This window comes from Geotrypetes seraphini, chromosome 6, assembly GCF_902459505.1.
Source record: "Geotrypetes seraphini chromosome 6, aGeoSer1.1, whole genome shotgun sequence".
NCBI lineage: Eukaryota > Metazoa > Chordata > Amphibia > Gymnophiona > Dermophiidae > Geotrypetes > Geotrypetes seraphini.
This window is the reverse complement of record NC_047089.1, coordinates 160,334,991-160,351,395: the sequence shown is the minus strand read 5'-3', so window position 1 is coordinate 160,351,395 and position 16,405 is coordinate 160,334,991. Positions and strand designations below refer to the sequence as shown.

Genomic DNA, 16,405 nt, shown 5'->3' with positions numbered 1-16,405 from the left:
TCCCTAATCTCCACTAACACATCCAAGAAAGAAATCTGATGCATACTGTACGCATGAGTAAAGCGTACATTAGGATGACAAGTGTCAAGAAAAACAAAAAATTGCTCCAGTTCAGTCTGACCCCCATTCCAGATTAAAAAGATATCGTCAATATATCTGGTCCAGAAGGCCACATACTTAAACAAACCACATCCATACACCCAGTCACATTCAAACCTGTCCATAAACAAGTTCGCAACAGCAGGAGCCATCGTGATCCCCATCGCAATTCCCGATTTCTCCTAGAGGTGAGCAAAGGAAGGAGAAGGTGATGACATGTGTTGTTACCTATTCGAGTCAATGTTATCAGATGGTAAGATCTTTGAAAAAACACTGGGCGATCCTGAAGACTTCTGGGACCTTTAAGGACTATGATCTAAGGATAGCCTATCGGAGGACCAGAAATTTGAAAGAAATTCTGTGCCCCTCTTTGCCCCCTAATGTTGAGCGGGATTTGGTATGGATGGGTCACAGAGCTTGTGGGAGGTGTCAGATGTGTAGTCTTATGTTGTGTACGGATATGTTTTGTAATCCGAATGATAATAAGGAGTACACTTTAAGACACACATCTGACTGTAAGACCTGTGGTGTGGTTTATGTTGTATTATGCCCTTGCAGGTTAGTTTACGTTGGGCAGACGTCCCGAAAATTCACCACACGCTTAACTGAGCATAAAAGTAATGTTAAAAATAAGGTACTTGGGGCTCCTTTAGCAAAACATTGTGTGGAGAAAGATCATGACTTTGGATCCCTACGGGCTCTAATATTGGAGGTGGTTACCCCGGGTAGGAGAGGGGGGGATTTTAGGAGATATTTGGCCCAAAGAGAACAGCGCTGGATCAACAGGCTGGATACATTGTGGCCAAAAGGTTTGAATAGATCGTATGAATGGCAACATTTCTATTAAAGTAGGTTATACTGTTGCAATTGGATGATGGGGGCGTTAGACGTCATGACGTCATTTTGACGCTATTTATTTGGGGGTTGTCGCCATCTTGATTTGGTTTGAAAATTTGTGACGGGTGGAATGGTTGTGAGTATGTAAGTGTTAGTGGGTTTAGCGTTGGTATGATAGTGTGAATGTTTTAACTTTTTGTGTCTTTACTTTTTAGTGAGCCTGTGATTTTGAGTGTCTGGATGGCCCTGACGCAGCGGATGTTAAAATTCCCGCGAAACGTGGCCGCGTCGGCAAAATAAGACACAAATGGCAGACAAAATAAGCTGAACTCTGAGATAAGTCCTTTTTTCAAATCCTGGCTACCACATATGCAAGACATTTCTTTAATTGATGTTAGAGTTTTAAATTGCTTAAAAAAATATGTTTAAAAAATTTTTTCAAATAAGCCGTATTTATTGGCCAATGATTGGAGCAGGGGCTGTTTGACTACGCGGATCCTTCCAGTCTGTGATTCACGACTGAGCGTAGGCTCCGTTTCTGAGGCCTGAGTTCTTGGATAATACTGGGCTTTGTGTTGTGATATGTAGGTTCCAGTTTAAAGCAGTATTATATAAAAGTTTTTTGGATTAGTTTATATGCTGCTGGGATAACTAGTGTTAGGTTGTATACTAGGACTTAAATTTATTGAAATGAAATTATCATTATCAATGTCAGTATCAAGTGTTCAAAGATCATGGTCACATTTGCAGAAAATATGCATTGGCACCCAAACTCTATTAAAGGTCTGAAATGATTTAGATCTTTCAGCAATTACTCTCTCATATTTAACTGTTAGACACACTGTATTCCACCACGTGTTTGAATCTACTTTGGATAGGTCTTTCCAAGAGTGTAGTACATTCTTAATTGCTGAAGAAAGGAGGATACCGAGAAGTCTAGATTTATGGTTGTCTAGAATATTAGGTGAGTCTAGTCCAAGACGGCCTGTTAAGATACAGCATCTAGACCAGGGGTGTCAAACTCAATCACATTAAGCGACCAAAATCTAAGGCTAAGTCTTTTGTTTCTGATTAATTAGTTTGGTCATTTAGGCATTTTATGAATGGGGAATTTCAGGTATCAATATGGAGGAGGACAGGAAGGAAAGTTTAATAATGGGTAGAAAGAGAGGCAGAATTGGAGATATTGAGGAGGGAAGACTGGGGATGGAATTGTAGGAAAAGAAAGTAAGATATGTAGTGAATTTCTCTTGTGGTTAATGTTCTTTCATTCTTCATAAATTCAGCTCTCATACATATGATTCCAGTTTTTGTATAGGTTGAAAATAGGATGATGTGAAGCCTAAATCAGGATGTTCACAACTGACTAACAAAAACCTTGATGAACATGCATGTAGTAAGAGGAAGCTTTTAGTAAAAATATATGCTCAAGAAAAAGCAACATCACTCAATGGTTGTATATAGAAGTGCAGGCACATACACTTCTAAGTGTCGATTTTCTAATTTTCGCAACCTACTAGAGACGACCAAATTTCATTTTTGGTTTTAGAACCAAAACCAGCCAAAAATCTGAGTTTGGATTTCAGCTGAAAATGCCAGATTATTTTCAGCATAAAAACAAAACTCCCCACTCCTGTCCCCAGTCTGTTCTGCTGCCACAACCCCAAGCCAGCCGCTGTCACAAGTCTGGGCCAGCCCCTTTCTACAAAAAACTTGATCTCCTGGGCCAGCCAACCACAAACTGTGCCACACCTTTCACCTGTAGGCCCTCCCAGGGCCTACTTTCTAAATGTCCTGGTGATCTAATATCCTCTTCGGTGCAAGAGCAATTACTGCCTGCTGCATAATGAAAATGGCAGCCATGATTTACCATGGTAGCCTTGTGGCTGACATTTTGGGATTGGAACCGGTATGAGCAGGAGCAATCCCCGGTTGCTCCTGTTCATCATTTTTCCAATCTCAAAATGGTAGCTGCAATCTCCTATGGCAGTTTTGCTAGGCTGCCATGGGAAGTCATGGCTGCCATATTTACTACACAGTGAGTAGGAGCCAAAGCAACTTGGGACTGCTCCTGCGCGGCAACCTGTCCCGCTTACCTTGATTTAGATGGCTCACCAGAGGGATGCCCACTCCTTCTGGCCAGCTGGCTTGCCTCTTCAAAATGGGTCTTCCCCTCCCCGGTGCATCCTGTGATGCACCAGGGAAGGGCCCGAGGCTCTGATTGGCCCAGGTTGTTTAAGGCCCCTCCTATGTGCACATGCAAATTTAGCGAGTCTTTGCTAGTCTCCACCAGCCTCATTTGCATGAGTGTTTTTTAGAGAATGACTTGCTTTTTTAAAATCGCTACCAGAACGGCTGCAATAGCTGCCCTTCATTTTTGTAACACTTTTTTTTTTGAGAATCTAGGCCAGGGGTCTGCAACCTTTAAGACATAAAGAGCCACTTGGACCCGTTTTCGAAAAGAAAAAAAAACTTGGAGCCGCAAAACCATTATAAAACAAATCTAACACTGCATATATTGTTTCTTATCTTAATGCTATATACAGGATCACTAAATTGAAAATAAAATCATTTTTCCTACCTTTGCTATTTGGTGATTTCATGAGTCTCTGGTTGCACTTTCTTCTTCTGACTGTGCATCCAATCTTCCTTCCTTTCTTTCAGCCTCCTGTATGTTTCCTCTCCTCCAGACCTCATTCTCTCCCCCAACTTTTTCTTTCTGTCTCCCTGTTCCCCCTTCTTTCTGTCTCCGTGCCCTCCCCCAAGCCACTCGGTTTGCTGCCACCGCAATCGGGGAACAGCCCCCAAGCCACCGCCGTCCCAAGCTTTCCCTGCAGAAGTGTTGCGCTGACCAGCATTCCGCTCCCTGACGTCAATTCTGACGTAGGAGAGGAAGTTCCGGGCCAACAAGGCATTTCTCCTCATTCCATCCAGCCTGAGCCCCATCTCTCCTTGATCCAGCATTTCCCTTCTGTGTCTGTCAGAATTACCATTCCACCTATTTTCCAGCATCACCCTTCTTTGTGTCCATCTCACCTATATCCCTATCTCACCACTTTTTCAGAATCTTCATTTGTCTCTGTCCTTATCTTTACGCCATGTTCACCATTTGCCCTTTCAATGTCTTTATCTCCCCCCCCCCACTTTTTCAGCATTACTTCTATGTCTCTATTTCACCTCCTCTTCATGTCCCCTCTGTATCTCTATCCTTATTCAGTAGGTCCTGCTTACCCTTTCTCTTCTTTGTGTCACTATCTCCATTTTCAGCTTTCCCCCCCTTTTCCTTTGTTACTGCACCCTGTAGCTAGAATCTTTCCACCCTCCCTCCACTCCGGCCCAGCCCAGTATGAAATATTTCCTTTTGTTTCCCTCCCCTCTCTCTTTCTCTCTCTCTTCTGCTCCCTCACCCACGAGTCCTGCATCTGGCCCTCTCCCTTCTACCTGCACCTGGCAACACCCCCCTGCTCCACGGCTCTCTTCAGCAACTTGTCAGCAGCGGTGATCAAAACAAGCTACCGACATCGAGGCCTTCCCTCTACGAGTCCCGCCTTTGTGGAAAAAGGAAGTTGAAACAAGCGGGACTCGCAGAGGGTAGGCCCCGACGTCAGAAGCTTGTGTCGATCGCTGCTGCTGAGTTGCCGAAGAGAGCCGCGGAGCAGGGGATGTGGCCGGAAGCAGGTAGAAGGGAAAGGGAGATAGGAAGGCTGTAGATCTCCGGAGCATGACACCGACCCCGGCCAGGATGATTTCTTTTTCAGGCACCTTACAAGTCCAGCGTTGCGGCGGGAAATAGCCATGCTGAGCAGTGAGCTCAGCACTACACAGATGAAAGCCTTGCTTGCTGATTGGTCCGGCGGCACGGCGGGGCAGGGCCGCCGGACCAATCAGCAAGCAAGGTTTTCATCTGTGTATGTGCTGAGCTCACTGCTCAGCATGGCTATTTCCCGCCGCGACGCTGGACTTGTAAGGTGCATGCCTGCGTGACACACTACCGGAGCCGCAGCAAAGGTGGAAAAGAGCCGCATGCGGCTCTGGAGCCGCAGGTTGCCAACCCCCGATCTAGGCCTCAGATTCCCATGCATATACTTCCCTAACAACTCATTCACAGACACTCAAGCCCTTCTATTCTTAAACCTGCTCTCCCAACTCCTGCTATTTAAATCCCTTATTGACACACCTTACAACCAATTTCTAAAAAGAAAAAAAAAAAGCCTCTTTTCTCAATTTACTTTCCCCGTTCCCTGCTAGCATAACACAAAGCAGGAAGAGATAAGTAATTACCAGTTGTGCCCTGTTCTCACTCTACTACCAAGAGCCAACAGTTTGTTAGAATTACTTGAATAAAAACAGCAGACTTCCCCAGGCAGTAGGAGAGGAAGACATGACCCAACATGCCTTAATGTTTGCCTCCCCTTTTCTTTTTTCTCCTTTCTGCAGAGAGTACCTGAGGGGTACTTTGACAACCTCCCTCTCTATCCCGGCTGAGCCCCTAGTCTGCAATGTCAATTCCACAGGGAGTGGGTAATCCAGGAAGAGGCAGATTTTGCTGATGTTTTTTTAGAATCAGGGGAGACCAGGGATCTCGCTCTTAACTTTTGTTTATTGTGCTAAGGTTTAGAATGCTCAGACCATTATATTATATAAGGTAATAAAACCAAAGGAAATGAGAAATGGACTTTTAGGTAAGCCAGTCATTTTTTTAATATGTTGAAGAAAAATTTAATTTTACTATTAGTTTAGAGTTTGTATTGCACCACATAGCAGAAATAGTAAGGTCTGCTGGATTTAGAGTTGCTGAAAGCACTATAGCTCAACTTTTTCTGTCTCTCTAAGCTGATGACTCAGGTTATTCTACAGCGCCTTTGATTTTGCTTTCAAGGTCTTATTACATCAACAGGAGAGACAACATTTAAACGAACAGGAATTGTGAATGTTCCTAGCATAATTAAATCAGTACTAGACCAACCATCAGAGATAGGTTTCTTAAAATTAACTGCTTCATTATTTTTATTTTTGGAGGGGAATATTTCAAGAACAAATTGTTGAAAAAATAAAGGACAATTTTTGACATGTGGATTATCTGTAAAAGAGTAGTCTAATGGTTAGAGCATTGGTATGAGAGCCAGGGAAGCCTGATTCAAATGCCACTGTGTGATGTCTTCTTGTGATCTTGGCAAGCTACCTAACCATCCATTACCTCATGTTCAAACTTAGATTGTACTTATTGCACAACTCACCTTTAGCCACAACTGAAAAAGATATGAGCTAAATCCAAACTGCTTACTTCTGTCACCTTTCCTGCCCTTTGTTGTCTCCATAATATTCTTGATGAGATAGTAAAGAATTTGGGGGAGATACTGTCTATAGCAGATTATATGCAAATGAAAAGGTAAACTGGCATTATGCATAAATGTTGAATGAATGAATCAGACTGATGATTTTTTTTTTGTTTGTTTTTTTGGCACAGTGTTCTGGAGAAGAAAATTGGGTGGACAATCGGACTGTGTATGTTGGGCATCGTGAACCTCCTCCAGGCACTGAGGCATACATTCCACAGAGGTATCCAGATAACAGAATAGTTTCCTCAAAGGTAGGATTATTGCTTATGGGTTAACTAGTTGTAGTGTAACCAACTATGTTCTTTCTTGTGTTAGCCTTTTGAGAACTAGGTACAAAAGCACAATAGTTTAAGTCCTTCCACTTGCCTGTCCCACTGGAGAGACACTAGCTTCCACTAAACAGGACCAATTTCTTCTAGTCTTGGGGAGAAGGTTTATCATAGGCTTACAAACCGTAGTAGTAATCTGTTAGATGTTGGATTTTATTGTTACTGGTTTTAAATCCCTGTTGCTCTTTCTGATTGCCCTCAGATCATAATCAGGAACAATTCTTTGTTTAACTTTTATCTCAACATTTTGTGATGTGTCTCTGTGATTAGAAATATAAAAATAGCATCTTGGTTTCCTGTAATCCAAATATGTTCTAGTAGGTAATAAATATTTGTATACTGATCTGGCTGAGATCTTTCATGGTTGCTTCAGCTAAAATACAAGTACAGATAGAATCTGCTTCCTTAATTGCTGTAACTAGTACAAATTCTCTCTTAATTCTGCTTTTGTTCACCTTATCAATAAGAGATTGTTGTTCCTTCCTCCTTTCCCACATAATCCACAATGCACAATCTTTTGCACTGTCAATGGGCTAGATTCACTAAGCCCACCGATCAAGTTCCAACCACTTTGAGACCCCTTTGCAACCCAATTTCCCTCCAACCCGATTCACTAACTTCTGTCCCAGTCATTCTCCGATCCGCGCATGCAAATGAGGGGGGAACAGCATTCAAATGTAGGCAGGCAGCGATTCACTAAAAAAAAAAAAAAAAAAACAACACCGACTGGGCTTGGTTATTGGCAAACAATTGACTGCTGGGGACCAGTCTTTCAGTGGTTTCCAACTGCATATCCTGCTCTCTGCCCGAACTCAAGCCGCAATTCTCCTGCACCCTGCTCTGCCCTGAAGCCGCGATTCTCCTGCCGCCCTGCTCTGCCTCAAATCTCCTGCATAATTCTCCCTGACTCTCCTGCCTTTCCACACTGTGCAAGCCCATGGTTTTAACCTGCAAGTTTAAAACGGGTTAAAACCACTGGCTCGTAAAAAAGTTAAAAAAAGTTTTAAAAAGTAAAATTTAGCTCTGTCGGGCACGGAGGGCCAGCGCATGCGCAGACCATCTACAGATGGTCTGCGCATGTGTTGGGATCGCTATAGAGCGATCTGGGCAGGCGGTTGGGGGCGTGATTCCGATTGCCTTCATTTGCATGAGGGTAATTTGTCAATCAACCCCCGGACACGGATCGGATCGGATCGGATCTGTGCCCTTGGTGAATCTAGTCCTTTGTATGTAGTCTAATTAGCAGCTTAGTTTACTTGGCTATCAAGAAAGCTGCCCACAGAGTAGAACAATTGCTTTTTTCATTTTACTTTGCTTAATGTTCTTGTTAAACATACTCTTGTAGCTACTGTAAGTTTAAACAAGATGATATTTTATTTATTAATCAGAATTTATTCCCTGCTCTGAATAATAATCAAGATTACAATAAAATAACGTAGAATATGCTAAAATATAGCATAAAATATTGTAATTAAGAAAATCTAAATGCCATTGGAGAAATAAAAGCTATTCAGCATCAAAATAAATTGCTCATTGGCGCTCAGGATACTTCATCAGTGTCCCTATCAAATTAAAGATACTATATTTATGAAACATACATGAACAAACAATTCAAGTTTGGACTAAGTTATAATTGTCATAGGGGTTCTTTTACTAAGCTACGGTAAAAAGTGGCCTTAACGCACCCTTATACGTGCTTTTCCTGTGTGCTAAAGCCATTTATATCACAGCTGGAAAGTGGCTGATTTTTCTATTTTTTTGTATTAATGGCCATGCACTAATTTGCCATTAGTGCATGGTCATTAAAAATTATTAGCATGCAAGCACTTACTGGCATCTGTTTTGTGGATAATAAGGGCTCATGCACTAATCCTGTTCCAATCAGTTAACGTACAGTAATATAGATGTCCAGACATGCTCACTCTCTGCCCCCAGACACAGCCCCTCTGCATGAAAAAATAAAATATATTTTAGTGCATAGTTTGCATGTACAGATCCAAAAATTACCACAGGACACTTGAGTTCATCCCACAGTGGAAATATGAGAGCAATGAAGAAGACTACTTTCCAAGTGAGGTGCTTGAGAGGTAAAGTGGACAGTGGTTCAAATGGAGGCTTCATGAATGTAGCAAGTGCTACATTAAGGTCCCAAGACACTGGAGGAAGTTTCAGAGGCAGTTTGGTCTTGTAATGGCCTTTCATGAATCTAGAAATTAGAAGATGTTGACTAGTGGTATGTGAAAAACACTTATAGCACTAAGATGAACTCTCACTGAATTAGTCTTTACTGTAGAATTAGAGAGGAGATAATCCAGTATGGATGGAAGAGGACAGGTCACTGAATCCAGAGATTCAACACTACACCACAATATGTGGAAGGCTTCCTAGATGCTTCAATGATAGCTGACTCTGGGAAAGGGTTTCTTCTAGTTGGGAGAGAGCTACCACCATGCTATGAGAGCTAAAGAACTTAGACTGGGGTATAGTAGAGAGACCTCGTTCTGTGTCAGTAGTGTTGGAAAGATTTGCAGAGTGATTGTTTCCTGTTTGCTCATGTGCAGGAGAAGAGAGAACCAAGATAGGCATGGCTACCGAGGTACTATTCGTATCGTGGTGGCTGGTACCTGGCAAAACTTGAGTAGTGTTTTCCTGATTAGAGAGATTAGAGGAAATGCATAGAGGAACCTGCCTCACCAGTTGAGCAGAAAAGCATCCGTTGCCAGGCGAGTGAGAGTGTGGAGCCTAGAGCATAAAAGAGGGAGCTTGTAATTTTAGGGGGGAGCAAAAGGTCCACCTCTGGGATTTACCAAGCCACATACTAATGGTAAATCAACTGAATTTAATGTTTGATTTCTTTCAGTACCCTGGAGTGTATATCATCTAGTTCAGGTGATTTTCCACTCTGTCAGTCTGGCTTATTACATCTTCCAGGTTCACTAAGATTTCTTTCTTCGTTACTATTCTATTGCTATTTTTATCTCCACTTCTTCTGCCAAGAGGCCAGTCTATGAAGTGATAAAAGTTTATGAAATAGTGAAATGCTTATGTAAGTGCTTTATCACAAATAAACCAGCCATGTAATACAGTGAATTGCTAAGGTCATGTTAAATGTAGACCAGAAACCTTTGATATGTAATGTTTGCATTATTTCTCTATCAAGTAATCTGTTCCTGTTTCAGATCCCTTATAAAGCATGCATTTTCTTTTTATGCAAAACCATAACTCTGTACACAATATCAATGGCCTAGTCTTTGTCTCATTGGCTGATATTCAATCAATCTTTGGTGCATCAACAAATTCATCCTGTTATGCATCAAAAAAGTCTTCCTGTCTTACCTTCTACTTAAAATGAAAGGTCTTTTGGAAGACATTTCTGTTTCACTTCATATACTTGTATAAAATGCTAAGCAATGGTGCTAATTATATTCCGAGGAAAAGCATGAAATGCATGGCTCATGGAATTCTTTCCAAAAACTCTGCACACATGAATATGTGCATTTATGTTGTCTTTGTGTATATATTTATTGTGCAGGTAAGAGGAAGGGGTAGTTTAAATGGAGAGCAACCAAGCATTTTGTTTTGGAATGAATAATAAAATGTAACCAAGTATGATATCCAAAAAAACTCTGTGGAGTGACGATGTTCCCAAATGGACTTTATTTGAAAGTATCAAAGTTCCAAAGGTACACTAAAATCAACCACATAAAATAATTCCATTCACATAAAAGTAAATCATCCACATAAGAGCCTTTGGAACTTTGATACTTTCAAATAAAGTCCATTTGGGAACATCATCATTCCACAGAGTTTTTTTGGTTTTCTCTGGATTTTCTTCTTTGTGGATATTTTGGGGTCAATTCCTTTTGTTTTTTGCTTGTTACCAAGTATGATATGTCATACCATCATGTCACTGTCAGCAGATTTGAAAGGATATATTTTACAGTTTAATCACAGGATTCCATTATCTCTCAGCAATTGGTACAAATTAGTAGTACATAAAGCAACAATTAAGAAAGCTGTACAGTAGAGCCTGACTGAACCCAGGATTTTCAATTTCAGCTGAAATTGAAATTGCAACCAAAATTGACCACTCAATTTTAACAGAAACTGAAGTCGAAAACAAAACCAGTCAGGTTCCGGCCTCCACCGCCACTATCACCACTCACAGGCTCCCTCTTCCCCACCATCACCGTGGCTGCTGCACACAGCATTACCCCCCCCCCCCCCGAGCCACCCTTCAGTCAGCCCTTCCCTCCCCCGGGCCTACCTTAGGTCTGAAAAAATTTCCTGCCGGTCCATGAAGAATTCTTCCCTGCAAGCAGTCCCCTCCAGGCAGTTACCTCGACCATTGGATACTGTCTTGCTTCCTTGGCTGCTCCTTAGCTTCAGCGCCAGCCGGAAGGCACCCGGAAGTACATAGACGTCGACATGATGATATCACACACATGCGTGGCATCATCATGTCAACGTCCGTGCATTTGTGGAGGCCCATCTGGCCGCAATCCTCCTGGCGGAGGGGAGGTGCAGGGAGAGAAGGAGAGTTGTCTGTGCTGGCTGACTGCCTACAGGAGCGCGTTTGGAATGGGAGGGGCATGAATATGGGACAAAGTTTGGAAGGCAGGGAGGGGGGACACGAACTCGGGACACAGAAGGAAGAGAGGAAGCATGAACTTGGACGAAAGGGAGAATTTGGGGGGATGAGTGTGTAAGTGAGAGAGAAAGATGATGCACATGGAGAAAGGAAGAAAGAGGAAAATTGTTGGACATAGAGAGAGGAGTGAGGTGGAGATACATGGAGAAGGATGAGAGGGAGAAATGTTGGTATGGTGGTGGAGAGAGAACAGAGGGACAGATTGAAGGGGATGCAAGTGGTTCGAATGTTGGACATAGTGATGGAGGGAGAGGTGTGGCATGGTGCTGGAGAGGGGTGATAGAAGGAGAAATGTTGGACATGGGGCTGGTGGGCAATAGTGAAAAATGCTGCACATGAGCCGGGGGATGAAAGAGGGAAAAATGTTGAATGTGGCAGTAGAGGGGCTGGGAGAGATGCACCATGGATATCTCTCTCTCTCTTTCCCCACTCCCTGTACATGGGATGGAGACGGGGACCGAGTACATGGGGATGGGATGGGGACAGAGCTGCAGGGATGGGGCGGAGATGGGATTTTTAATTTCAGTCTTAGTAGTTTGCCGGTCCACAAAATAATTCTATTATTTCTGCTGGTCGATAGGTGTAAAAAGGTTGAAGAACACTGGTCTAGTGTAAGAAAACAGCAAGACAAATGGTCCACTAGATCCAAAGTGGAAATTAAAAGAAGTAGACCTTTATAAGAAAACAGCAGTCTTTATTGTTAATTAATGCTCCCAGCATTCATACATTAATACCCTGCTCCCAGTGTCCAAATACAAGTGCCAAATGTGGCCATGTTTCACCAAATCTGATTGTGTCATAAGAACATAAGATTTGCTGCTGCTGGGTCAGACCAGTGGTCCATCATGCCATGCAGTCTGCTCATGCAGTGGCCCTTATGTCAAAGACCAGTGCCCTACTAGAGTCTAGCCTTACCTGCGTATGTTCTGGTCCAGCAGGAACTTATCTAACCTTTTCTTGAATCCCTGTAGGGTGCTTTCCCCTATAACAACCTCTGAAAGAGCGTTCCAGATTTCTAGCACTCTCTGGGTGAAGAAGAACCTCCTTACATTTGCCGTTTGGTCCCGGGGATTTCATCGCTTTTAAGCCTATCAATCTGTCTGCATATTTCTTCTAGACTGACCGTCGATCCTGTCAGTTTCCCTTCTTCATTTCCAATGTTTAGCCTGTTGGCTTCTGGTATATTGGATAAATCCTTTTTGGTAAATACAGATGCAAAAAATGTGTTCAGTTTGTTGGCGATGGCTTTGTCCTCCTTTAGTACTCCCTTCATTCCATCATCATCTAACGGCCCCCACTGCTTCCTTTGCGGGTCGTTTCCCCTTAATATATCGAATGAACGGCTTAAATTTTTTTGCCTCCTTGGCTATTTTTTCTTCATAGTCTCTTTTGGCCTTTTGGCACTTGCTTTGATGTTATTTGTGCGTTTTCCAGTTTTCATCCATTTTTGTCCTTTTCCATTCCTTAAACAAAGTCTTCTTGTCTCTGATCGCTTCCTTCACTGCTACAGTGAGCCACACCGGTTCCTTGTTCTTCTTCCCCTTGGAACCCTTTTTGATACATGGTATATATAGATTTTGCACCTCGATGACTGTGTCCTTAAAAAGGGACCATGCTTGTTCTAGCATATTTACAGTGCTTATACTCTTCCTAATCTTGTTCCTCACCATGACTTTCATCCCTTCATAGTTCCCTTTTCAGAAATTCAGTGCCGTCATTCTGGATCGAGTTTTTGTTCCTGTGTCTAGGTTGAAGTGGATCATATTGTGATCACTGTTTCCCAACATCCCTTCTACTTCTATATCTTGTGCCGGTCCTTGTAGTCCATTTAGAATTAAGTCCAGAATTGCATTTCCTCTCGTATTTCCCATGACAAGTTGTTCCAGGAAGCAATCGCCTACAGCATCCAGGAACTTGGTCTCCCTACTGCAGCTGGAGTTGCCTAGGTTCTAATCTATCCCCTGATAATTGAAATCGTCCATTATAACTGCGTTGCCTCCCTTGCATTTGTGTTTAATCTCATCTGTCATTTCTCCATCAGTCTCTTCGGACTGCCCTGGAGGTCGGTAGTAGATGCCGATCTTCGTATCTGTTCCTTTTGTTTCCGCTATTTTGACCCATAGAAACTCTACCTTATTGTTCATTTCCGACGTGTTCTCTCTGGTAGACTCAATTCCCTCTTTTATGTATAGGGCAATACCCCCACATTTTGTCCTATTCTGTCCCTGTGGTATAGCTTATATCCCAGTAGCACAGTGTCCCAGATGTTGTCCTTGTTCCACCATGTTTCCGTGATGCTGATGATGTCTAGGATATATTTTTGTGCCATAGCTTCCAATTCCCCCATTTTATTCCATAGGCTCCTTGAAATGTATATATACACTTAAATTTGCGGCCTGTTGCTGTTTTGCGTTTCCATCCCCCTTCTGTCTCCCTCACTTCCGTCCCTTTTGATCTGTTGGGATTTCTATCTTGCCTATGATCCAGTGAGTCTTCCTGCAATCTTCTTGCATGGGATCCTCTGGTTATACCATTTCCCGAACCATCGACTCTTGGTCGACTGTCAGCTTTCCCCTTCTTAGTTTAAAAACTTCTCAATTTCGCGCTTGATGTTGCTTGCAAATAGCCTCGTTCCATCTCCACTGAGGTGGAGTCCATGCTTCCTGTATAGCTTGCTCTTCCTCCAGAATGTCATCCAGTTGCGCACGAACGCTACCCTTGGTGTTCTGATCTTCAGCTTCCTTCCTAGCATCTGGAACTGGTCTTTCAGTGTTTCCCTGCTGTAGATCCAGTTGCTCATGTCGTTTGTCCCAACATAGATCACCACCGCCATATCTACCCCTTCCGCGCTTTCGATGATCCTGTAGATACGGCTCACTATATACTCTACCTTTGCTTCTGGTAGGCAGGTCTTCCTCCTGCTATGTGACTGTTGACTTGTCGGATGATGGAGTCCCCCATGACGATTGCTGTCTTCTCTATCTTCTCTGGTTTCTCTAGCTGCAGGTCCATGTCCTCAGTGTACGTCCATTTCTCTAGTCACAGGTCCGTGTCCTCGTTGTGCTTCCATCCTTCCTCATCCCGGCGTTGACTTGCACTGGACTCGTCCTCCTGTGGGTTCCCTCTGCTGTTTCCAGGTCTCACTGCTGTGCCATCTATTTCTTCCTTGTGGTTGTCCTCCAGGTGGTCCTCACTCACTGTAGGTGTATCTAGGCAGTTCCACTGCTGTTGGTGATTTCCCACTGCTTCTCTGTATGCCTCCTCAATTAACTTCTCTAACTCCCTCACTTCTTCCTCAATGTTCCTCTCTGTCATGAAGTTTTCTGCCTCTCTGGCCTCCTCCTTAACTGCTCGAAGTGCTTCTAGTTCTAGTACTCTTCCCTTCAGTAGTCTGACTTGCATCTTCAGGCCCTCCAGTTCCTCACAACGAGTGCATACATAAGAGTGCCTCCCAGAGGGGAGGTAGTCATACACATGACAAACGGTGCAGAAAACTGGGTAGCTCAACATCCTGCTTCTGTCTGCTGCTTCCATTGCTATCTGCTTGCCGGTCTTTCATCTGAAGTGGCTTCTCCCTGTTTCACAGGTCCTCTATGCTTCTTGTTCTTCCCTTTAGGCCTTTCCACTCTGCGTGCTAGCTATGTCTCAGTGTTGTCTGAAGTGGCTTCTCATTGTGTAGGAATCTGTGTAGTGTCCTTGGTGTTGTTATTGCGCAGTCCCTCTCCTAATGGTATACCTGCTGTGTATATCCTCTGCGACTGCTGTGTTTATTTATCTGCTGTTTGTGTCTGTCCTGTTGCCCTTGTAGTACTTTCCTGTGTAGGTGTCCTTTCCTGGTGTTTCCTCAGTGCAGAGACTTGTCCCTTCTTAAGGCCCTTCGCAAAGGCGCTCTTGCTGAGGCGAGCGCCTTTACAACTCGCCTTAAATGTGTGACGAATGGCTGAGCGCTGTTGGGCCCTACCCTTTTAAGGGGGAGCTCCGGATCAGTGATGGATGATTTCGGGGGTGGGCGGAGCTACCACTCACCGCTGCCCCTCGCTCTCTCTTGCCTTCTCCTACTCCTTCCCCCTCTTCTTACTCCTCTCTCTCTCCTCTCCTCGCCTGCCTCCTGCTCACCTGCCTGCCTGTCTGCCCCGCTCTCTGGGGCAAATTACATGGTCCTGGTTGAAGCCAGCACAGAACAGCTTGTTGCCATGTGGGTTAGAGGACATCAAGTTTGACTGCTGCCCAATTGAGGGAAATTTTTTTTAATTTCATTTGGCCTATTGAATCAAATTTTCGATTAGATTTTCCTGCTCAAGTGAGCATTTTTTGGGTTTTTTTTTTCAAAAGTCCTGGCAGGTTTATTTTTTAGCCTTTCCACCCCCACCCCCTTTTCCTTCTCCAATCCTACGCCGATGCTGTGGTGTAAACAAAATAATTTTTCTCTCTCTGTTAGGTCTGAGCTCATACTCACTAACACCAGCTCTTGCAGGATACACATTTCAAATCTGACATATTATAATCACAAAATAGAAAATAAAATTAATTTTTTCTACCTTCCACTGCCATATCCAACATTTGTTTCTTTCCCACTGTCTACCATCTCTCTCTGTCTGCCTTGGTCCATGGGTCAAACCTCTCTATTCCCCTCCATGCAGCATCTTTCCTTTCCTCCCCTCCATTATGACATGCAGCATTTCTTTCTCTCTCCCCATGCACCATATCTCCCTGCCCCCCACTCTATGCACAATCAGGTATTGCACCAAATAAAACCAATTAAAACACTTAGGGCTCCTTTTACTAAGGTGCGCTGACGATTAGCGCACGCAAACCCTGCACTAAACGAAAAATACTAATGCAAGCTCTATGGCGGCGTTAGCGTTTAGTGCGTGTGGCATTGTAGCGTGTGCTAAGCGCGTGCTAAAACCACTAGCGCACCTTAGTAAAAGGAGCCCTTAGGTTTGCTGCTGGCAGGCATGCTTTTGGTGGCTTTTCTGAGAATCTGGCCCTAATGTCTACTGCGAGCTGTCAAAGCTTAAGGTTAACAAGGCAATGGGGCCTGACAACCTACACCCCAGGGTGCTCAGGGAGTTGTGTGATGTCTTGACGGAACCGCAATCCACGCTCTTCAATCTCTCCCTTAGTACGGGTAACGTCCCGTTGGACTG

At 43.5% G+C, this 16,405-nt stretch overlaps 1 protein-coding gene across 2 annotated transcripts in view; it reads left to right on the top strand.

Annotated features, from left to right (window-relative positions):
* The window catches only part of ATP11A (ATPase phospholipid transporting 11A), a 413,748-nt gene that overhangs the window by 224,201 nt on the left and 173,142 nt on the right, over positions 1–16,405 (top strand). For both annotated transcript variants that reach the window (XM_033948051.1, XM_033948052.1), the window contains exon 2: positions 6,404–6,526. In XM_033948051.1, coding sequence (XP_033803942.1) covers positions 6,404–6,526 — 123 coding nt within the window. The remainder of the gene's footprint in view (positions 1–6,403; positions 6,527–16,405) is intronic.